The sequence below is a fragment of the Hyperolius riggenbachi genome, chromosome 7 (assembly GCF_040937935.1).
Source record: "Hyperolius riggenbachi isolate aHypRig1 chromosome 7, aHypRig1.pri, whole genome shotgun sequence".
Lineage (NCBI taxonomy): Eukaryota > Metazoa > Chordata > Amphibia > Anura > Hyperoliidae > Hyperolius > Hyperolius riggenbachi.
In genome coordinates, this window is record NC_090652.1 from 90,166,105 (window position 1) to 90,189,903 (window position 23,799).

At 44.1% G+C, this 23,799-nt stretch overlaps 1 protein-coding gene across 3 annotated transcripts in view; it reads right to left on the bottom strand.

Moving 5' to 3' along the window:
- The window catches only part of E4F1 (E4F transcription factor 1), a 49,539-nt gene that overhangs the window by 21,460 nt on the left and 4,280 nt on the right, over positions 1 to 23,799 (bottom strand). The window contains exons 2-7 of one of the 3 annotated variants that reach the window (XM_068244305.1): positions 19,183 to 19,325; positions 10,894 to 10,987; positions 6,602 to 6,804; positions 6,391 to 6,511; positions 3,939 to 4,091; positions 3,191 to 3,327 (exon numbers count right to left, since the gene is read on the bottom strand). In XM_068244305.1, the coding sequence (XP_068100406.1) occupies positions 3,191 to 3,327; positions 3,939 to 4,091; positions 6,391 to 6,511; positions 6,602 to 6,804; positions 10,894 to 10,987; positions 19,183 to 19,325 (851 nt within the window). Of the gene's footprint in view, positions 1 to 3,190; positions 3,328 to 3,938; positions 4,092 to 6,390; positions 6,512 to 6,601; positions 6,805 to 10,893; positions 10,991 to 19,182; positions 19,326 to 23,799 lie in introns of all 3 variants that reach the window. The other 2 variants (XM_068244306.1, XM_068244304.1) reach the window with 2 other exon arrangements.

A 23,799-nucleotide genomic window follows, 5' to 3' on the forward strand; every position in this document is an offset into this window, starting at 1 on the left:
CTGTGTAGCAGGTCTGGCAGGAAGCTATGATTCTTCCCACAAGTGGTGTGCATGCGCCATTGCTTTTTCTGTCCTGTGCATCCCTTTAGACATACGTAAATGCTAACTGGAGGGAGCTGGTATGTATGTATGTATGTATGTATGTATGTATGTATGTATGTATATATATATGTGTATATGTGTGTATATATATATATATATATATGTGTGTGTATATGTGTGTATGTGTGTGTGTGTGTGTGTGTGTGTGTGTGTGTGTGTGTGTGTGTGTGTGTGTGTGTGTGTGTGTGTGTGTGTGTGTGTGTGTGTGTGTGTGTGTGTGTGTGTGTGTGTGTGTGTGTGTGTGTGTGTGTGTGTGTGTGTGTGTGTGTGTGTGTGTGTGTGTGTGTGTGTGTGTGTGTGTGTGTGTGTGTGTGTGTGTGTGTGTGTATATGTATATATATATATATATATATATATATATATATATATATGCACATCTAAAGGGATACAGAAAAGCAGTTTTAAATCTCTCCTTTTCCTAGACAGACACAGAACATTTATATTGCGCTTTTCTCCTGGCAGACTCAAAGTGCCAGAGCTGCAGCCTCTAGGATGCGCTCTATAGGCAGTAGCAGTGGTTAGCGAGTCTTGCCCAAGGTCTTGGAATAGGTAGCACGGTGGCATAGTGGTTAGTGCTCTCGCCTTGCATCGCTGGGTCCCCGGTTTGAATCCCAGCCAGGTCAACATCTGCAAGGAGTTTGTATGTTCTCCCTGTGTCTGTGTGTGTTTCCTCCGGGTACTCTGGTTTCCTCCCACCTCTCAAAAACATACAGATAAGTTAATTGGCTTCCCCCTAAATTGTCCCTAGACTAAAATATACACGCACTACACAATACATACATAAACATATGACTAATGGTAGGGACTAGATTGTGAGCTCCTTTGAGGGACAGTTAGTGACAAGACTATATATACTCTGTACAGTGCTGCGGAAGATGTCGGCCTTATATAAATAAATAATAATAATAATAATAATAATAATAATAGGTACTGGCATACTGAACAGGCAGAGCCAAGATTCAAACCCAGGTCACTTGTGGCAGAGCACTTAACCATTACACTATCCAGCCGCTGACATTTTCCTGCTCTGTCCTTCTGAGAACCTGCCCACCAGTGCATCGGATCAAATGGGATTAGAAGCAGGGCTGTATGGCTCTCTATTGACCGTCTGCTACATCTGTCAAGTTCACTGCATGAAGACTGCACGCCATCAGTCTTCTGCAGCGCCGGTACCGGGTCCCCGCACTTCTGTCAGTTGGAGCCAGTCTGACGTAAGAGAAGAGCGCCCTCTACGTATCTCTCCAGCAGCTGAAGGAGCGATACGCAAAGAACGCACTTCTCCTGCGTAGACTGGCTGCGACTGACAGAAGTGCGGGGACCCGTTACCGGCGCTGCAGAAGACTGATGGTGGGGGGAGCGATCGGGAGCGGATGGCGCTTGTGGAAGCCCCAGGTATGTATAAATCTTTTTATTTGTACAAGCTCTGAGTCCCTTTAAGGTATTTATCGCACAAGTTGGTAATTTACCTCACTAGTCTCTAAATGTATTTTTCAGTGCGGTAATACCGGTAGGTCTAGTGAATTGGTATTTGGCAAGATGATCGGTAAAATCAGCTGTTTTCAGCATTACTGAATGCGGTAAAGCTTAGTGAATTGAAGCCTTTGCGTTTTTCCACAGCAGGTAGTATAAAAATAAAACATGTCTGCAGAAAAGCGAACGGCGGTCAGCTTTATTTATTGCAAATAAAAAAACAAAACAAAAGAATTTGGCAAATAAAAGCTCTGTCTGAAAGCTACAGTTAAAGAATTTGTATTTGTAATTCAGATCTGCATTAACTCAGAGTTCGATCAGGAATTGTTTCTCAGAACTAAAGCTATATACACACTGGTTTGAACTGGGCAGTGACGGACAATAAAGAATGCCAAGAATCGTGAGTCAATCCAGCGATCCCCAAACACCACCCTCTCCCACGCATGTGACAATCCGCTCCATCGATCACTGCTCATTCTGCCTCTGCCCCTCGATAGCAACAGACGCCTCGATAGCCAGGAGGCTAATGACATGTCTGTACAGAATGGGCAGTCGCCCAAGGGATCCATCAGGTGACAAAGAATGCCTGGGCATGTATGGGGCTTAAAAGGAGGCCGAGGCCAAGGCCATTTATGGCCTCCACAGCTGGCAGGGTGCCACCCCCTCCCAGTCATCCAGGGCCATCTGAAAGCAGGCTTCAGCAGCCACATGACATCTGCTTTACAATCAGAGCAGCTGCTAGGGAAAAAGTTCCTGCAGCTGAAGGTAGGTCTAAAACATCTTATCCTCCAATACAGGACCCTCCTAAGCAGGTGTTGTTGTGGCCACATTTGTCATGTTGTATGCACTGTTATGAGTTGAAGGGAGTCATGGCATGGTGGTAACCCTTGTTATATGACCCCTGGCAAATGGGCCATCTGCCCATGGAAGTGATCAAAGGCGAATGGAGAAATGGACTGTGAACATAGGGGAGACCCCCAATAAGGATCCTGTCTATGTGCTGCCACTAACCTGGGGCCATGTGAAGTCCTGCTCCCTCACTGCTCCGCCATGCTTATACTGCTCCGCCATGCTCCCACAAGTCACAGCGCATGCACGGCGCTGGCTGTGCACATCCTATTGAGCTCTCACTGCCATTTTTTGCAGAAAATAGCTCTAAAAAGTGCTGAACAGAGCGATTTTCTAGCGTCTTTTATTAAAAAGCTGATTACTTCCAGGTCAAAGTGTACAAGAGGTATAAAATCGCTACACCAAACACTCCAAAAATGGCTCATCATAAACAGAAAATTGCTAGCCACATGCCTACAATCGCTTCAAAAAACGCTAGGCGTTTGCAATTATGCTAGCAGTTTTTGGTGTGCACTGGCCTTTATTCTTGAGCAGATAACTTGGTCATAGGTTAGGGATTTCTCATTGCAAGTTCTGCAAAAGTCAGGCTTTTAATTCTCTGCACCCTCTTCACTGTTATATTGCAGAAACCCATCAGTAGTGCAGTTTCCCCCAGTACACACACATATACAGTACCTCAGTTCCCAACCCTCTTATATCCCCCATGCTGCATATCCAAAGTGTTCTGCTGCATTGGGCCCCACAGCCTGGTGGTGAAAGCTACACTCACCCGGGGGCTTATGGTCACTGCTTGTACCTGGACTTCATGCAGCAGATTGCCCTTTTCATCTGTCAGCACTCGGATCACCGGCGAACCGTTTAATTCGTTCATCCCAGTCTGAGAGGATGTATCTGTAGATGCAAAATCTGTACAAAAAAAAAACCAAAAAAACAAATAACCGTGAGGCGACAAAGAACACACACACACACACACACACACACACACACACCAATGCTTGTAAAGAAAAGGTTCAGGTCTGACCAAGAAAAGAACCAGAATTCTCTCTAGCAACAGCAAGAGCAGACTTAAAACTGAATTGGCCTTATGGCACAACATGCAATCAAAACCTGTCTCCGCTCCATATGATTGTCTGAAGAATACAATAGCATTTGTGTGAAGAGCATAATTGCTTCTACTACACAGTACAGTTTGAGCTGACAGAAGCAATTTGCATTTAGGTCATCTCCAGTTTAGAGAGTGCCATGTGTGAGGGAAAGAAAGGATTCTCTGACATATTCACTGTCACATCAAGTCACCTAGAAGCTTCCTCCTTCACCTACAAGCTTGCCTTATTATATACAGCAAAAATCTCTTCACAGAGCTGTGTGTGGTACACTGCCTGTAGGTGTAGTAATGTGACATGGCTCCAGGGGAAGTAAAAGTACACATTTCTACCAAGTACCTAACAAAATGGGTTTAATTCCTTTGCTTTAACAAAACCCAAATATTATGGTGGTTCTCTGTACCAAGGGCATACCTGATGAGTTCTCATCCCGGCTGTTTATATAGCTTTTCTCCACATTGACGATCATCTTCTCAGTGCAGGGGGTGAGGGACCTCATGTGCCTTGAGAGAGCTCCAGACTCCCGAAAACTCTTGCCACACTTTGTGCAAACATATGGGCGCTCATCTGTTGTCAGAAAATACAACACCTCGATGTTACCTCTGACCAATGCTTTTGCATGTTTTAAACTAAAATTTGGGTACAATATAAATTACACAATAAGCCATTTGTTATTGTAATTTGCAGCTACAGAGCAGCCTTCACTGTTCTTGGCCTGTATGACTACAGGTAGTCCCCGGGTAACGAACGAGATAGGGACTGTAGGTTCCTTCTTAACCTGAATCTGTTCTTAAGTCGAAACATTGGACCATCTCTGTCCCCTGTGCCTCCAGTGTCCCTAGTGTCCCCCTCTGTGTCACTTCTGCCCTCTGTACCTACTTATACAAGTTTGAAAGCCATTTTTTCTTTGAATTTTTTAAAATCGATTTTCTCAAAAACTACAAGTCCAATTTAAAAAAAAAATGTTTGACTTGTTCCCATGGAAACACAAAATCCATGCCGTTCATATTGGCTGGTCGGTCGTAAGTCGGGCATTCGTACGTCGGGGACTACCTGTACTTGTAAGTAGCAGCTTTAATTCTGTATCTCAAAAAAAAAAAAAAAAACAGAATTGCGCAGCTTTAATTCTATGCTACACACCCTTTGACAGAAAGGCCGAAGCAAAGCTGCAGGGAAATGGTTACTATGCACACTTCAGAGTTACAATGTAACCCCTTAAAGGATACCAGAGCCCAAATGAAGATGAGAAACTGGGGAAAGCAGCTGTCCTGATGCTCACCGCTCCCCTGTTCACCCTTCTGCCCCTCCGCTACCTGAAATTGCCCTCCGGCACAGTCTTCCGGTAAGCCATCACTGCTCCTGCACTGGCCCCAATGCACACATACTACAGTACGCAACCGCAGCCGGGAGCGCTCTGCACATGATGTGACAATGATGCATGCGCAGAGCATGCCCGGACAAGGTTGCATACTTTAGAACGCGTGCAGACGGGCCAGCGCAGGCGGAGTGATGCCCAACCAGGCCTACTGGAAGATGGTGCTGGAGGGCAATTACAGGTAGTGGAGGGGGCAGAAAGGAGAACAGGGGGAGCGGTGAGCATCAGTACAGCTCGCCATAAATGCCCGCTTCCCCCCCCGCTTCTCATATTAATTTGCACTCCGGTATGCTTAAAAGATAACCCTAGCCAGCAAAGTATTATTAAAAAAAAATGTATATGTTCACATAGCTGCAAAAAAAAAAAAAAAAAAAAAAAAAAAAAAAAAAAAAAAAAAAAAAAAAAAAAAGACACAGGCATGTAGGGCTAAGTACTATATCTTCATAGACCAAAGATAAAAGTCTGAAACTTACAATATCAACACAAATTAAATAGTTCATACACTAAAGGTTTATAGGAGCCAACACAAACTATTGTCCAATAAGGTATCACTTTATTCTTGCATAATATTCCTTCTGTATTATAGAATGTACAACCAATTTAGGTTCAACAAATAGAGCATCCAAAAACAGCAAAATGGCCCAATACGTGTTTCGCAGCCAGAAACCGCTTCCTCTGAAACTCTATCCATCGTATACGCACTCAGCATGGACTGCTATCACAGAACTGGTCTCACGCTTTATGGTCCACAGTTGATTATATATATTGCGTGACTCTAAGGAAGCGGCTTCTCGCCACAAAATGTTGCTGTTTTTGGATGCTTGTTAAACCTGAACTTGTTCCACATTCTATCCAGAAAGAAATGAAGATTATGCAAGAATAAAGCGATACCTTATTGGACTATAGACTATGTTGGCTCCTATAAACCCTAGAGTATGAACTACTTAATTTGAGATATATATATATATATATATATATATATATATATATATATATATATATATACACATATATATACACACGCGTTTATCTCATGTCGCATCAGTTCAGGTGCACTTTAAGAGCAAGTATGCAGGATGAGTATAGGGATGCTTTACAGGTATTACAGCAACAGCAGTTGAATATATTTTCTGGGACTGATCTACTAGGATGGCTCACGCTATACAGCATATGCCCATAATCAATATTTCCCGGACTGAAACTGGTTAAAATGACCATTCTTTATTTTTTTGCTATTACATGAGTTGGACAGAATTAAAAGTATACTGGTAGATGAGACATCACAAAACTGTATTTTATTTCTGCAATTCACTTTCTGCCTGGCATTCATTTTAAACACACATGCATAGACAGAAAAGCCAGTCTACAGCAAAAACATCAAACCGTATACGGTGTCCTAATTTTGATAACCGTTTCCATTGCAAGGTACATGCACCGATTGCAGTACTGATTATACTGCAACCACTAACTTTAAGCCAGGCTCAGACTTACCCGTGTGGCGTCGGTTATGTCTAATTAAAGAGCCCTTTGTCCTGAAGGCGTCCCCACACAGCTTGCACACAAAGTCCTTCCTGTTGCTGTGGATGAGCATGTGTGCTTTCAGGATGTTGGCCTAGGAAGAATATATCAGGTAGATAAATATGGCATTCTTATGCACAAATGCGGCTCCCATATAGGCAAGGCCATTGAATGCCAAACTTACAGTTTTAAATGTTTTCTCGCACAGCTGGCACACAAAGCGGCCTTTATCGTCTACTACCATTTTCATCATGTAGGAATCCTGCTGCGAACTTTCCACATCCTCAGAGTTCTCCTGCCACTCGTCTTCTAATTCCTGGGTGTCACTTTCCTCCTCACCATCAATCGTGACCTCATTGGGGACAGTCTCATTCACTTCTTCTGAGACTGCAAGAAAAGCGTCAAGTCAATCCTGAAAGCCCAAATACCGGCAATAACCAAATACAGTGAGGTCCATAAATATTTGGACAGAGACAATTTTCTTCTAAATTTAGTTCTGTACATTCCCACATTGAATTGTAAATGAATCAACTCGGATGCAGTTGAAGTGCAGACTTTCAGCTTTAATTCAGTGGGGTGAACAAAACGATTGCATAAAAATGTGAGGCAACTAAAGAATTTTTAGAACACAATCCCTTCATTTCAGAGGCTCAAAAGTAATTGGACAAATTTAATAACTAGAAATAAAAATGTTCATTTCTAATGCTTGGATGAAAACCCTTTGCTGGCAATGACAGCCTGAACTCATGGACATCACCAGATGCTTTGTTTCCTCCATGCTCTGCCAGGCCTTCAGTTGCTGTTTGTGGGCCTTTCTGTCCGAAGGGAAAGAGCCCTTGTGCTAGGTACACACAATTCAATTTTCTGAGGCTAGGTTCACAGTGGGACGTTACAGGCGCACGTTGGTGCAGCCTGTAACGCAGCCCCACCACACAGTAATGAACAATCAATGGGCTGTTCACGGGGCCCACGTTGCGTTACATTGTAATGCTCCACGTCAACAGAGTACTGCATGCAGTGCGTTATAGGCGGCTAAGTCGCGTTAGACTGTTTGCACATGCTCAGTCATGTTGGGGAGGAGGGGAGAGCGGCCGGGCACATGGCTAATTAATATTCACTGCACTGAGTGACGTGCAGTGTTTACTTCCTGGAGCGCCGCTCTGTGAGGCGAGTGGCCAGACGGGACCACGTGATGCCGCATGCGTCCAAGAGTACGCATCACGGACGCCAGAGTGAGCTGCACAACGCGGCTCACTCTGACGTCCACATCAGAGAGCACCAGGCGTTGCGTTAGGGGCACGTTATGTGCCCTATAACGTCCCCTAAACGCAACGCCCCACTGTGAACCCAGCCTAACAGATTTACTGTCAGATTGATTACTTCCAATATGTCTGATCTTATTTGCAAATCAAATTTCCATTCACTTCTATGGAAAACCAATCGTAAAATCGATTGGAAATCAGATTGGATATGTTGGAAATAATTGCAATTTTCTGAGAAATTTACTGCCATAGCATCGTGTGTACCCAGAATTAAGTAAGCCTCAGTTTTAATCGGCAGGTTGCAGGGATAGTAGCGCTAACAAAAAAAAAAAATATATATATAAACACACACACACACACCAAAAAAGGGGTGTGACAATAATAATTGACAGTGATGGCAAGTAGCAGTGAGTTAAAGTTTGGCCACATCTTCCCTTCAAAAAGGCAGAGCAGCACTGCCAACTTGGGATTTTGACAGCAGTCTATCACAGAATGTAAACTGCTGGTCAATGGATGAACACAAACTGGCAGTGTGGGTCATGAGAGCGGATTACTAATTAACAGAATTTTTCAAAAAAAATAAATATTTTTTGTCTCATATATCCCTCCCAATTAAAGTAATTTTTAAAACATTGTACAAATTACAGCAGAGATATTTGAAGTCCTGTTGGAAAGAAAAGGAAGACAGCGAAGTTTAAAGGGAACCAGAGGTGAGAAGGATATGAAGGCTGACGTGTTTATTTCCTTTTAAATAATGCACATTGCCTGGCTGTCCTGCTGACCCTCTGCTTCTAATTAACAGTGTTCTCCCCAGATTTTTTTTCCACCCGGGTGGGGCGTGACGGGGGACTGCAGGGGTGGTGCTTCTCTGTTCAACTCTGTACAGCATAGGAAGAAGATGGGGAGGTGAGCCGATGGCAGCCGGGTGCTCACCAAAATTAGCCGGGTGGAGCACCCGGCTAAAAGTGCCTGGGGAGAACACTAATACCTGGGGTGGGTTTGTGACATCATTATTAGGACACAGAGGCACATTCTACATACAATGCCCAGCCTCTGTGTCCTTACAGTGTGCCCCCAGGCTCCCCCCGTGCTCTGCTGTCCCCCATTATAATAACCGCCAGGCTAGCGACACGCAGATTGTCGCTAGTCTGCCGTTTACCTTCTTGCTGCCACTCCCCCGCCTCCTGTATGGCATGGTTTTCCACCTCTGTAAGCCGATTGGAGGAAGCTTACGGAGGTAGGGAGGGAAGGGATAGAGGCGGGGAGTCATGCTATACAGAAAGCGGGGGAGTGGCAGCCAGAAGGAAAACAGCAGACTAGCGACAATCTGCGTGTCACTAGCCTGGCGGTTTTTATAATGGGGGACAGCAGAGCATGAGGGGAGCCTGGGGGCACACTATAAGGACACAGAGGCTGGGGATTGTGTGCATAATGCGCCTGTGTGTCCTAATATTGATGTCACAAACCCACCTCGGGTTTGCTTTAAAGCCATAAACCCTGAACAAGCATATGCAGATCGGATATCTATGACCAATCTGACAAGATTAGCTGCATGCTTGTTTTAGGTGTGCGATTTAGACCCTACTGACCAGACAGAACTGCAGGATAGCCACGCAATTGGTACTGTTTAAAAGGAAATACATATGACAGTTTCCATAGGTCTCACACCTCAGGTTCCTGTTAAAAATGGGTACTGTAAATGAAAAAGGGATTTATGTCAAACGTTGTCTTTGGGTGGACTGGCCCTTTAACCACTTTACCCCCGGCGGTACGAACTTCTCCGTCCCTTTTTCCATCCTTTAACCCCCAGGGACGGAGAAATCCGTACCTTCCGCGCTACCGCCGCTGTCTGCGCGCGCACCCGCCGCTCGTGCACGCCGCCGCCCGCTTGCCCGGAGATCAATGAACGGGAAAATCCATTCCCGTTCGTTGATCTAAGCCCTCGCAATGATCCGCTACTTCTATTAGAAACAGCGCGATCATTGTGATTCTCCCAGCCTCCTACTGCTTCCTGTAAGCGTCCTTCCGGACGCTTACAGGTCGCATGTAAACAGACTCACTGTAAACTACACTCTAAAGTATTTTACACATACAAATACATTGTATTACACAATAAATTAACTCATTACCTCCCACACTCCCCAATTTTTTTTTTGTTATTTAAAAAATAAATAAATACAATAAAAAAATAAACAAAATAGTTACCTTAGGGACTGAACTTTTTAAATATTTATGTCAAGAGGGTATAACCCTGTTACTTTATAAACTACTGGCTTGTAATTAGGGATGGACGCAAAACTGAAAAAAATGCACCTTTATTTCCAAATAAAATATTGGCGCCAAACATTGTGATAGGGACATAATTTAAACGGTTTTATAACCGGGACAAATGGGCAAATACATTTAATGGGTTTTAATTACAGTAGTATGCATTATTTAAAAACTATAATGGCCGAAAACATTTTTTCCTATTTTCCCATTAAAACACATTAAAGAGAACCTGTACTGAGTAAAAATATTTAAAATAAACACATGAGGTAACTTCAAATGAACATTACATAGTTACCTTACCATCAGTTCCTCTCAGAAGCTCACCATTTTCTTCTGACAATGATCCCTTCCAGTTCTGACAATATTTTGTCAGATCTGAAATATATCAGTTGCTGTCAGTAAAATATCAGTTGCTGTCAGTTATAGCTGAGAGGAAAACGGATGTACCAGGTAATGTCCATGTTTCCCTATGGCTCAAGTGGGCGATGTTACAGTTTAACTGTGTGCTGACCAGAAAGCGGTTATGGGGTAATGGCTATTTTCAAAATGGAGGACAGAAAATTTCTTTGATCATAGTGAACAAATAGGACGCGGGACAGGAGAAAGACACTGAGGAGTAGACTACATGGAAGGTAAGTATGACTTGTGTATGCTTATTTTGACTTTTATTTTCAGTACAGGTTTTCTTTAAGAATAAAATAATTCTCGGCATAATGTCCCACCTAAAGAAAGCCTAATTGGTGGCGAAAAAAACAAGATATAGTTTATTTCATTGCGATAAGTAATAATAAAGTTATAGACGAATGAATGGATGGAGCGCTGAAAGGTGAAAATTGCTCTGGTGTTCAAGGGGTAAAACCCCTCTGTGGTGAAGTGGTTAAAGAATGAGGCATGGTGATCTGTAAAAAGCAGATGCAGTAAGTTTCAAGAACCAGAACCTTACCTTGGTCCGGAATGGCACAGATCTCCTCTGTTAAGGAAGACTCCTCCACGATAACATGGGAAACGCTCACAGAATCTTCTATGGAAGGAACCACCTGCTGTCACATAGAATTATGAGAGGAGAGCTGTGATAGACAGTCTGCAGTGTTTATTACTCCCAAACTAAAAGAGAACCCCAGAAAGCACAACACTTACTACATGTACATTATATATTGGTGTCATCTCTTGTGTGACTTTGCTTTGCTGGCTTATAAGGGTGTTGTAGCAAGGATGTGAGTATCTGTGCTATGACAACCTCTCCACCATCACCGTCTTCCTGTGGGCCAGGAGTTCCCTATGCAAATTTGTGTCTACTAGAGATGAGCAAGCATGCGAGAAGAAATACTGTACATATATATGTGCGAGCAGGTTACATGGGCAGAGAGAGTCAACTTACTATCCACTGTGCTATATCCTCCTGACCCTTCCGCCTTCACAGCCAGAACTTCCACGATGTAAGCAAAGTATCAGGCAGATGGAGGGCAGCATGCTGTGCAGTGGCTTGCGGAGGCGAGACAGGCAAGTTGACTCTCTCGGCCCCCTGCTCACACACACGTATGCTCAAAACTGTGCTTGCTCATCCTTAAGGGCCAGTTTCCACTATCGCAAATTCGCATGCGCATCCTGCATGTGAATTCGCATGGACAATACAAGTGGATGGGACCGTTTCCACTTGTCAGGATTTCTGAGTGTTTTTCTGTGCAGAAAAAATCTGCACGGCAGAGCCATAAGAATTTGCATACCGCTATGCGAATCGCATACAATGTATTTAATAGGAAATTCGCATGCGGTTTTGGTATGCAAATTTTCATGCGAATTCGCATACGATTTCGCATAGAAACAATGGAAAAGCACAAAGGCATTGCAATGGTTAAACTCGCATACATAGTCATCCATGCGAAATTCTTTGCGAATTCACATGAAAATTCGCATACAGCATCCGCATGCCAATTTTTCCCGCAGCGATTCCCACCGCACAAGTGGAAACGGGCCCTAAGAGTCTACAAATTGCAGCTCTCCTCCTGTTAAGATACCACTTGACACCAACTAAATTACTGCAGATGGATAAAAACACAAGTCACAGAAGAGCCCAAGAGGCCCCTATGCTGGCTCAAACTGGTGAGAAGGTACACAGTGGTGCAGACAACAGACAAAGCTGGTGAGTCCATCCAATGAAGTGGTAGGGCTACCACAGTTTTTTTCTGAAGAGCACACAGTAGTTTAGAGCCATGCTGGTCTTGCAGAGATGGGGGGAATTTAGATGGTATAGTCTAACACTGTCAGTAAACAGCAGTTGCAGACACATTACTAAATTAGGAAAAAGGGCACTTTTAAAGTAAACATTACTAATGTCTATTCTATTTTGTGAAGACTACAAGCTTCAGGAGTTACTTTTAACCAGTTCTGGATGTGCTCTAATGAAATCTATGCCCTGTTTAGAGACCCTCATCTCTGCTAAGGCCTAGATTTCAATAAACCAGTTCCATGCGCTCCCACTCCTGCTTCTGCTACGCTCAGCTGCCCAGTGACAGCTGTCCTCCGTCCGCTAGTCAGGAGCCAATTACCCTGGCTTCTGTCCATGCGATCACTGCAGAAATCACAGTGTAAAAATAGAAAGAGAGGCTCTGGTCCCAGAGTGCCCAGAGACATGCCAACCGGAATAAGTTAGTAAAACATATTTTAGGGCCAGGTCTACACTATGTCAGAGAGGTACCAAATCCAATTCCTAGCAATGCAATCCGTTGTCTGGAATAAAAGCATGAAGCAGGAATGTAATGGACACAAATAGAGTGGATAAATGGGAACTGACCCACAGGCAATCATTGCAGTCTTCAGCCCCACAATACAGGGCAGAGCCTAGTAGTATATGATCTACAGCGGTACAGGAAGTCCTTGTCACATAGATTCTGAGGAGACAACTTAGTTAATCCCCTTCTTTCTACAGGTAAGAAGCTGTGATTAAAGACCAATTCCAGGTATAAAAAATATTTTTGCTTCATGCATTATGGCAAGTGATTTTACTGTTGTTTTGTGTCCCCACATCTTGAGATTTTCATCAGTTCCTGTCTAGACAGGAAATGGGGATATCTCTACAAGAGTGATAGACACAGCAACAAATGAAGAATTTGTAGAAGAGGAGTTACTAAGGATTTTTATATTACTTTGCCTCATTTCCTGTCAATGGGACCCTCTCTTTTTCTTATTAAATCCCTAAAATGTCATGGAGGTCCCAGAACAGAGTAAAAGGTACATGCATACACTGGTCAATTTCAGCCATCGATCAATTCTATGGAATCAATCAGAAATCGATTCTATCAAATCTATCGATCTGCGGACGATTTCGATTGATGTGATCTGACAGGATGGAAAATTTAGGTCGATCTGCTGCTGGCAGTAGATCAATGGCCCATAGAGTTGCACTTGGATCTAATGGTGCAATAATGCCTTTAGATCGATTTCCAATAGATTTCATTCTGAAATCTATTAAAAATCTGTTCCTAGTGTGTGGCACACATCAGATAGATTCCTGTGAGATTTGACTTGACAGGCATCTGACAGAAATCTATCTGATGGTCTAATCGGCTTTAAATCTATAGGTGTATGGCCATAAACTCATTAGATTAGCAGCAGATAGATCATCAGATAGATTTTCTCATCTATCTGATGTGTTTAGGAACATTTTTTACTAGGAACAGAATTCCAATAGATTTCAGTATGAAAATGGCATTTTTTTGCCATCAGATTTCAATTAGGTCTAATGCAAATTGATAAGCAATCTCATCAGATCGACCTAGATTTTCCAGCATGTCAGATCGATCGATTGGTCAATCGATTTGCGATCGATTGGCTGCTAATCGGCTGAGTTTATGGACCCCTTAAAGAGACACTAACTAGAAAAACGTCCCCTGGGGGGTACTCGCCTCGGGAGGAGGAAGCCTCCGGGTCCTAATGAGGCTTCCCCCAACCTCCTCTGTCCCACGGGGGTCTCGCTGCAGCCCTTCAAAACCGACCTGACAGAGCCGTCAGCCTGTTCAATATTTACCTTTCCAGGCTCTAGCGGGGGCGCTGTTTCAGCTTTCGGCTCCGAAGTAGACGGAAATACCCGATCTGTGGGGTCCATTCTACTGCGCAGGCGCCGGAGACTTGCGCCTGCGCAGTAGAACGGGCCGGACTGAGATTGGGCATTTCCGCCTATTTCGGAGTGCAGCGCAGCTACTGCGCTGGAGCTGGGAAGGTAAATATTTACATCGCCGACGTTCAGAGGGGCACAGCGGGACCCCCGTGGGACGCAGGACGACGGGGGAAGCCGCGATAGGATCCGGAGGCTTCCCCCTCCCGGAGTACCCCCCAAGGGGCAGTTTTTCTTAGTACAGATTTTCTTTAAGAATCTCTGAAGAAGCACCTAGGAGGGTGCGATACATGTGAGGTCCACACTGCCATTTGGACCAGGGGGTAACAGTACTACAGTTGGAAAGGCAGCTCTCTTTCTTCCTAGACAATGGCCTCAATTCACTAAACTTATCTCCTGTCTTTAATAACTCTTCTAAAGTTGTTACCATGGTGATAAGGCATGTAGTATTCAGGAAACATTTTACCTCAGGCAAGCCTTAAGTTAACTCTTCTGTCTTTAAATTAACTCTCCAATCCTAAAATAACTCCAGAGTTAAAGACAGGTTGTTAATTAGCTGCATGTGAAAATAACTACAGAGGAGGTAAATTAACTACAGAGGAGGTAAATTAACTACAGAGGAGGTAAATTAACTACAGAGGAGGTAAATTAACTACAGAGGAGGTAAATTAACTACAGAGGAGGTAAATTAACTACAGAGGAGGTAAATTAACTACAGAGGAGGTAAATTAACTACAGAGGAGGTAAATTAACTACAGAGGAGGTAAATTAACTACAGAGGAGGTAAATTAACTACAGAGGAGGTAAATTAACTACAGAGGAGGTAAATTAACTACAGAGGAGGTAAATTAACTACAGAGGAGGTAAATTAACTACAGAGAAGGTAAATTAACTACAGAGGAGGTAAATTAACTACAGAGGAGGTAAATTAACTACAGAGGAGGTAAATTAACTACAGAGGAGGTAAATTAACTACAGAGGAGGTAAATTAACTACAGAGGAGGTAAATTAACTACAGAGGAGGTAAATTAACTACAGAGGAGGTAAATTAACTACAGAGGAGGTAAATTAACTACAGGAGAGGTAACTTAAGGAATGAAGAGGTAAGATAACTCTCTCACGTGTGGAGGTAAGTTTTCTCTTGCCTTATTATCTCTAGCATGATCTTAGTGAATTGAGGCCAATATATTGTTTGGTGTAGTCTTTTGTCTATCCATTTCACAGGAGATTGTCAGTTATGGTATTGACTGGAATTGGAGATCTATTTTGTACAAATTGACTGTGACAGTTTTACCATGGTATGGATTATGGTTATTTGGGCATACTTACCTGTCTGAGCCTGATAGATAGATAGATAGATAGATAGATAGATAGATAGATAGATAGATAGATAGATAGATAGATAGATATAGACATTTTTGTATCTTGAATTTCTTTACCCCTGTACCATCTTGGCAGTATATTTGTTTTTATACTTTTGGGATACGTCCTTGAATAAATTATTATTTTATCTTATTGGTGTTCATATTTGTCATGATATGTCAATCATGGATTGCTTTTTTGTTGAATAGTTTCTTAAAGGGGCACTACAGCGAAAAACTGTAAAATTTAAAATATGTGCAAACATATACAAATAAGAAGTACATTTTTTCCAGAGTAAAATGAGCCATGAATTACTTTTCTCCTATGTTGCTGTTACTTACAGTAGGTAGTAGAAATCTGACAGAAGCGGCAGGTTTTGGACTAGTCCATCTCTTCATAGGGGATTCTCAGGAATATATTTATTTTCAAAAGCACTTAGTGAATGGCAGTTGCTCTGTCCAACTGCCAAAAAACTGTGTAGGGAGCAGGGAAGCTGGCCAGCATCATTGTTTAAATCCTTTTTCGGGAATATCTTTATAAAGAATAAAAGCCTTGCCGAGAATCCCCTATGAAGAGATGGACCAGTCCAAAACCTGTCACTTCTGTCAGATTTCTACTGCCTTCTGTAAGTGACAGCAACATAGGAGAAAAGTAATTTATGGCTCATTTTACTCTGGAAAAAATGTACTTCTTATTTGTATATGTTTGCACATATTTTAAATTTTACAGTTTTTCGCTGTAGTGCCCCTTTAAAGAAACTCTTCTTAGGCTAGCCGAAAACAAGCATTGTAATAATAACCATATTCTGTGGTAAAGAAATCCATTAGAGGATTTTAAAGAGACTCTGAAGCCAGTTACAAAAACGTGTTCTTACCGTTTATTTTGCTTAAGCATGTTGGTCCCTGCTAAAACATCGATATCTCGCGGCAGAACGAGTTTTTTACCCCCCAAATCCTAGGGCAAAAATCCACGACTTTCCTGGGTGTGGATTTTGCTGCCCAGGGAGGCAGAGCATTGACGCAAATGGAGGCAGAGCTACAGCCCAATCTACCTGCGGATCTCCGCCTCTACTCGCCCCTCTCAGTGAAAGAAGACAGAAGGGCGGGGAGAGGCGGCGATCAACAGGGATTGATGCGAGTGAAGGCAGAGCTACAACCCAAAGCTCTGCCTCTACAAGGAAGCGATCTCCGATTTTTGCCCTGGGGATTTGGGGGTTAGAAAACTCTTGTTCTGACGCAGGATAGCAGCGTTTTAGCAGGGACCAACATGCTTAAAGGAGTCATCAGGGCATAAATAGTAAACTGAGTGGTACTTACCGGGGGCTTCCTCCAGCCCCAAGCTCCCAGGTAGGCCTGAACGATTTTAGGAAAAGATTGAATTGTACGATTTCTGTCAGAAATTGCGATTTCGATTCGATTCACAATTTTATTCAAATCAAGCTTTAGACCAACCAGACCAAGGCGAGAGTCAACGAGGGGCGGCGGGGAGATCATCATGTCGCCTATCCCTTGTTTCCCCTTGCAGCACTTATTATGGGGGGGTATGAGTCATGTCACAGAGGCGGTGGGGACAATTAATATTAGGAATGGGGTAGGTATGGTAAAGGTAAGCAGTGGGGGTGGGATGGGTGTTACGCTGATACACACACACACACATTTAATTCTCCATCTCAGAGCACTCACTGATACACAGTTATCCACACTAACTAATACACACACTTCATCTTGCAGCACTCACTGATACACACACACTTCATCTTGCAGCACTCACTGATACACACACACAGCAGCACACATTGAAATGCACACACATACTTATCCACACACACTGACTGAAAGACACAAACAGTCACGCACTTCAGTCTTGCCTACAGCTCCACCTCCCCACGCTGTGCAGATAGATCCACGTGCTCTCTCCTGTGCTTCCTGACAACTTCTGAAAAGGGGAGGGGGAGGGAGGGAATACCTTCTCTGCTCCCTGCTACACGCTGAGCTGCTTTGTAATGCGGAGGAAAAGTCAGCCCAGACAATAGCTTTTGTCTCGCTATGGTCTGCACACCTTTAAACTAGTGATGGGTCGTTCGCGAACGAGCCGGCTCTTTGCTGTGAACGACAAGAGCCGGCTCTCAGTTTTGAAAGAGCCGATGCCTCAGCCACCCCACACAGCTCTGATTTGCTGTGTAATAAAGGGCGCTGAGGCATGCTGGGAGATGTAGTCCTCCTCTCGCAGCTTGTAGGAGTGTATGGGGCAGAGCAGAGCAGTAGCAGGAGGGATTGCCCGAGCGAGAGAAGCAGTCTGGAGTTGTCATGGAGACGGGGGCGGGGCTTTTACTCCGATTCTGAGTGGCGTCTAGTGATATTTAATGAAGAGCCGATTGAGAGCCGTAAGAGCCGGCTCTTTAATGGGAGCCGATTCAGAAGAGCCGATTCTCCAAGAAGAGCCGGAATTCCCATCACTACTTTAAACAATCAGTGTAGCAAATAGTTTGAGTGCCTATATCAGCTTCACAGAAGGAGCGAGCGAGAGACTGTGGGCGGAGTCTGCCGCCCGCCCAGCTGAGCTGACGATGAAGCTAGGAGGAGTGACAGAGAGCAAGAGCCTGCCGCTGCTATGTCTGCTGATGACAGGAGGAGGAAGAGAAGAAGGTGGCACTAACTACGTAGAAGTATAGAGATACTGAGCTGCCGCGGGGAGTGAGAGCCGCCGCTTTTTGTACACAGACATTTGTACATGCTGCGCTGCTGCTACTGTACAGCAAGAGGGCGCAGTACAGCAAATATTGGCAAAAATCGACACTTTGGCGATCACGGAATCGTCACTTCCGTGATCGCGATTTCGATACAAAAACGATAAATCGTTCAGGCCTACTCCCAGGACCTCCCTCGTCGCAGCTCTGCCTTCAGCCGGTCGCCGGAGCTCCGACCTGGTCCCCGGCTATGATGTCAGAGCGACCTGGAGGTCGCTCTGTACTGCGCCTGCGCGATCGGCTCTGTCAACCACCGCCATGTGGACCGGAGCGGACCGCGCAGGCACAGAACCCCAGGTCGCTCTGACATCATCGCCGGGGACCGGGTCGGAGCTTCGGCGAACCGCTGAAGGCAGAGCTGCGGCGAGGGAGGTTCTGGGAGCTTGGGGCTGGAGGAAGCCCCCGGTAAGTACCACTCAGTTTACTATTTATGCCCAGATGACTCCTTTAAGCTGAATAAAAGGTAAAAACCTGTTTTTAAAACGGCTTCAGTCTCTCTTTAATGCCAGTAATACTGCTGAACACACACAGCACAAAAGTATTACCGTCATTTCCGCATTCAACGCGAGTTATGCCAGTAGCATAACTTGCAGTACTAGAGTAGAGTAACTGTTGTTACGGTAATGCAAGTTACTAACGATAACGCTCGTTAGTAACATGGTTACGGTAGCAACGGTCACATTACTCTAGCACTGCGATTTGCGCTACTTACGGTGCTGCATGCGGAAGTGAAGGTAATACTGCTGCCTTGCGCTATGTGTGCACCGCAGTATTACTGGTGTTTGATGAATTAACCCTATTATCACAAGCAAGAAATGGGTAGATCTCAGAAGAGACAAATATAATTCACTATACTAGCAAAGGTTAGTAAGCGGGCCAGAAGTTTTTCCTGACAGCAACTGCCTTTCTAGCAAGCACAATAATTGGTAACTAAAGAATGGCGATTAAGCTGAAAAGCTATCAAGTTTCCAAAATGAGCCACCAAGCAAGCTGTGAAAAGGCCGGGCTTGTACCTCCTGGCTGAGGAGAGCTAGGGAAGGCTCCAGGTTTTGTTCCAGGACTTTATGACAAACTTTTTGTATCTTGTGCTGGACAAACTCTTCCAAGCTCGTGAATTCTGTCTGACAGCGACCACATTTATGCACATCATCATCATCTGAAACAAAAGAATTACGGGTTAAAGCCATAAAGAAAAAAACTCATCATGCACACAAGAATACTAATGCTTAAGTTGTTTCCCTTTACGATGGCATTGCCATTTACATATTGTCCATATAACTACTGTTAAGTATGGCTATTAAAGCCACTGTCCCCTGCTCCTGAACCTCTAATCTAGGCACATATGAAATATGGAAGAAGCAAAGAAATTTTACAACCACTGCTAGGCTGTTATTACTAGCTGAGTTCACAGCAGAAACCAGGTCAAATTATAGCAAAAATCGATACTTACCCAGGACTTCCTGATGTCAGTGACGTCAGTCCGGGTCTACTAGGTCCGCGCATGCGCAGAAGACCCAGACTGGATGCAACTGAGCAAGTTACCGGGGCTGATCACGGCTGAACGGCAGACCGTGGGACTAAAACGTGTTTATGGGGCGGGAGGACGTCCTGGGTAAGTATCGATTTTTGTATTACCTTGATCTCCGGTACACTTTAAGTTCACATCCTGTTGCTTTCTGGGGTTTTAACGACAGGAATTGAGGAAAAATCCCATGAAGGACAATATCGTGTTTCCCCTAAAATAAGACAATGTCTTGTATTAATTTTTGCTACAAAAGATGTGCTAGGGCTTACTTTCAGGGGATGTCATGTACTACTGTGCTGTTCGTGTGCTGTCCCCTCCTCCCTTCCCCACTGTGCCGCCTCTTCTTCTGCTGGATCCGGAGGTATGCTACTGGTACTGATCCGGTACCTGCGTGTCACCCTTGCCCACAACTGCTGTGTGCTGGGATGACAGTACCGATGCCCGATTGGCACAGCACAGGCATTTCCCCATTTGGCCTCATCCTCCCCTGTATGTTAACTGCCACTAGGGCTTATTTTCGGGGTAGGGCTTATATTTTGAGCATGCTCGGAATTGCAGCTAAGGCTTACTTTCAGGGTAGGGTTTATTTACGGAGTAACATGGAATTTTACTGATGCTTGTGCCCCTGTTGAAGATATTTCAGTTACTTCTTGTTTTACTTATGGGGATCACCGAGACAAATATCCCTAAAATACCTACATACACATCCATCTATCTACACACACAGTTTTTAATGGAACTGTACAAGGTAAAATACAAATATGGATTCCAAATACAAAACATGGTATGCAAGACATAAGTGGAGGATCCTGCCCTTTTCAGCTACAAATCTAACAAGATAGGAGTGGAACAGAAGTGTACTAGATAAATTGTATATCAGATGGCTGTGAATTCCTTTGTTAAATTCTGCAGGAAGCTGACCTTGATCAGCTACTCAAAATAAAGTTGACCTCTCAAGCTTGGGCTTCTAAGTTGGGATGAAGCATGCTCACCTTATAAATTGAGGAATGAAGATTATGCAACGCTTGATATCTCTGAAGGATTAAGCGTTAAAGAGACACTGAAGCGGAAAAAAAAATATGATATAGTGAATTGGTTGTGTACTATGAATAATTACTAGAAGATTAGCAGCAAAGAAAATATTCTCATACTTTTATTTTCAGGTATATAGTGTTTTTTCTAACATTGCATCATTCTATAATATGTGCAGATTACACAACACTCAGCATTCAAAATGAGTCTTTCAGAGCAGTCTGTGAAGTAATGACCTCTCCTCTAGCAGAGAAAAAGTAAACAGTTCACTTGCAGTTGAGATAATAAAAGTCAGATAACAGCCCTCTCCACAACTAAGACTTAGTCGGAGAGCTTAATGGCTTGTTTGCATAGAGATAACAACTGGAGTTTCTCAACTCTTCCTGTACTGGAAACAATTAGACTGATGTATCTGATCTTAATGTTTTATTTCTTAGCTGTACTACACATACAAATCATAATTTTTTTTCGCTTCAGTGTCTCTTTAAGGCTTTGTTCACATCATAAATCGCCAGCGCTATCACAAGCGATGAGCGATTTATTGAGTTTTTTCTTCTGAGCTTTTCCCTTAGAAAATCACTTTTCTAAGTGCTTTAGCAGAGCGAGTCGCCCGTGCAGTAGCATGGAGCCAGCTCTGACTTACTGAGCAGGTGTGGCCATACCCATGGAGGCACAGTACAGCTACACTCTTGCCTGAAGAGGAGCGCTGCCCGAATCTTCCATCCAACAAGCTCTTTGGTGGGGTCCACAAGAAGCAACAGAGGTCCGGAAGGTGGCGTGCAAAAGCCTCTACAGGATCCAGAGGCTTCCCTCTTTTTAGGTAGATACTGTATATGCTTTTTCACCCGAGGTTTGCCTAAGGTATACTTTAACCCTTTAGCAGCCAAATAAAGTAAAACTTTATTTGGCTACAGAGGCAATCTTTTCCTGCTGCTGGGGAAGTGTGCCCGAGTGTGCAGTGCGGGCACGAGGAAGCTTTCATAGTTACCTGTCTGGATGGCTGGAGCGCTTCTTCTACCTCCACCACAGCGTCACCGGGTGGTGGAAGTGGGGTAATGGAAGAGTCTCTTCCCTCTCCCCTCTTCTACCACCAGGTGGTGCTGTAATACTGACAGTTTTATCGTCATATCAGGTGATAAGATGTGATCTGCACCCAGAAGACCTGTTGGAAGTTCAGAGCCGTCGGTGGAGGAAGAGAAGCTGTCCGAAACAGGTAAATATGGTATAACTGCTCCCTGCCACACGCTCGTTTAGCTGCACTAGGGAGCCAAACGAGATATGCGGATAACGGTTTAGAATGCACCAGCAGCTTTCACATGAACAATTTCATTTGATGGGTTCATGGGTTAACTGATCATTTGTCCCATAGCAGTGCATTGTGAGAAAGCTTCAGTTTTTCAACATACAGTGTGCAAGTGGCCATAGGGAAACATGGACATTACCTTGCACACATCAGTTGTCCATTCAGATATAACCAGGGCTGTGGAGTCAGAGTTGGAGTCGGAGTCGAAGTCAGAGCAATTTTGGGTACCTGGAGTCGGAGGTTTCATAAACTGAGGAGTCGGATGATTTTTATGCTAAATCCACACCCCTGGTAAGTTTTAGACTAAGGAGTCAGAGCCATTTTGGGTGCATGGAGTCGGCGGTTTCATAAACTGAGGAGTTGAATGATTTTTGTACCGACTCCACAGCCCGGGTTATAAAGCCCCATCTACATGGTACAATTTTCCATCAGCTCGACCAGTGATCTGATAACTAATTGCATCGTGTGTAGACATCCAAATTACTATTGATTTTGCATTGATAAGGATCCAAAAATCGATCGGAATCCAATTGGACCAGTTCGGAAATGATCTAATAGATCCGTCGATCTGAAGGAAAATTGTACCGTGTAGATGGAGCTTTAAATAACTGAAAGCAAAGGACGTAGTGTAAAAGGAGCCTATTTAGAGTCCTTTCACACTGAATCAGTTGCTGTCAGTTATAACTGAACAGATAACCGATGTGCAGCCTTGGTGAAGGTAATGACCACATTTCACTATGGGTCAGTTTAAATTGTATGCATTTTACTTGAAAGCTTTTTCATCACAGTGCCCTGCTATGGAACAACTGATCAGTAAAAAAAAAAAAACAAAAAAAAAAAAACTCAGCAAACCATGGAGAAATCGAGCCATTAGGCTTCCCCTTTAGAAGTTTCATTTTATTGCATCCTCACCATCTAAGCAGGAGGTGGTAAGATTGGCCAATCAAAATTGGATCTGTCAACCAGGCTTTGAAGATAAAATCTTGATTGTACAATTTTAGCACTTTTATGTAATATGACGGACTTCCTTAAAGTACCCAAAGTATATTCACTTCCATTTACCCTTGTACTTAACAGGGATCCCCAACCCCCGGTCCACGGCCCACTGCCGATCCATGTGTCGTTTCCTGGCGGTCTGCGAGTCTGGCCTCTCGCTCCCACTGCGGCCGCCGCTCCTGTTACCTTAGCTGGCGGGCGCTTCTTTTATATCCCCCGGTTGGCCCCTCTCCACCATGCTCCGTCATCTTCTTTCACAGTTCCATCTCCCGCGGCTGCTGTGAAGAGGCAGAAGCCGGAGAGCAGCTTCCTGTAGTGGCGATGTATATCACCGTTACCAGGGGAACCACTGTCCTGCTTCCTGCCTCTTCACAGAAGCAGTGGGACGCGCTGCTGTGAAAGATGAAGACGGAGCATGGTGGAGAGGGGCCAACCGGGGTATATAAAAGAAGAAGCGGCCGCCAGCTAAGGGCAACTATACTCCCTATACTGGGGCAAATAAACTATTAACTACCTATACAGGGGCAACTATACTCCCCCAATACAGGGGCAACTATACTCCCCCAATACAGGGGCAACTATACTCCCCCAATACAGGGGCAACTATACTCCCCCAATACAGGGGCAACTATACTCCCCCAATACAGGGGCAACTATACTCCCCTAATACAGGGGCAACTATACTCCCCTAATACAGGGGCAACTATACTCCCCTATACGGGGCAACTATACTCCCCTAAACAGGGGCAACTATACCTATACCTGTACCTGGCT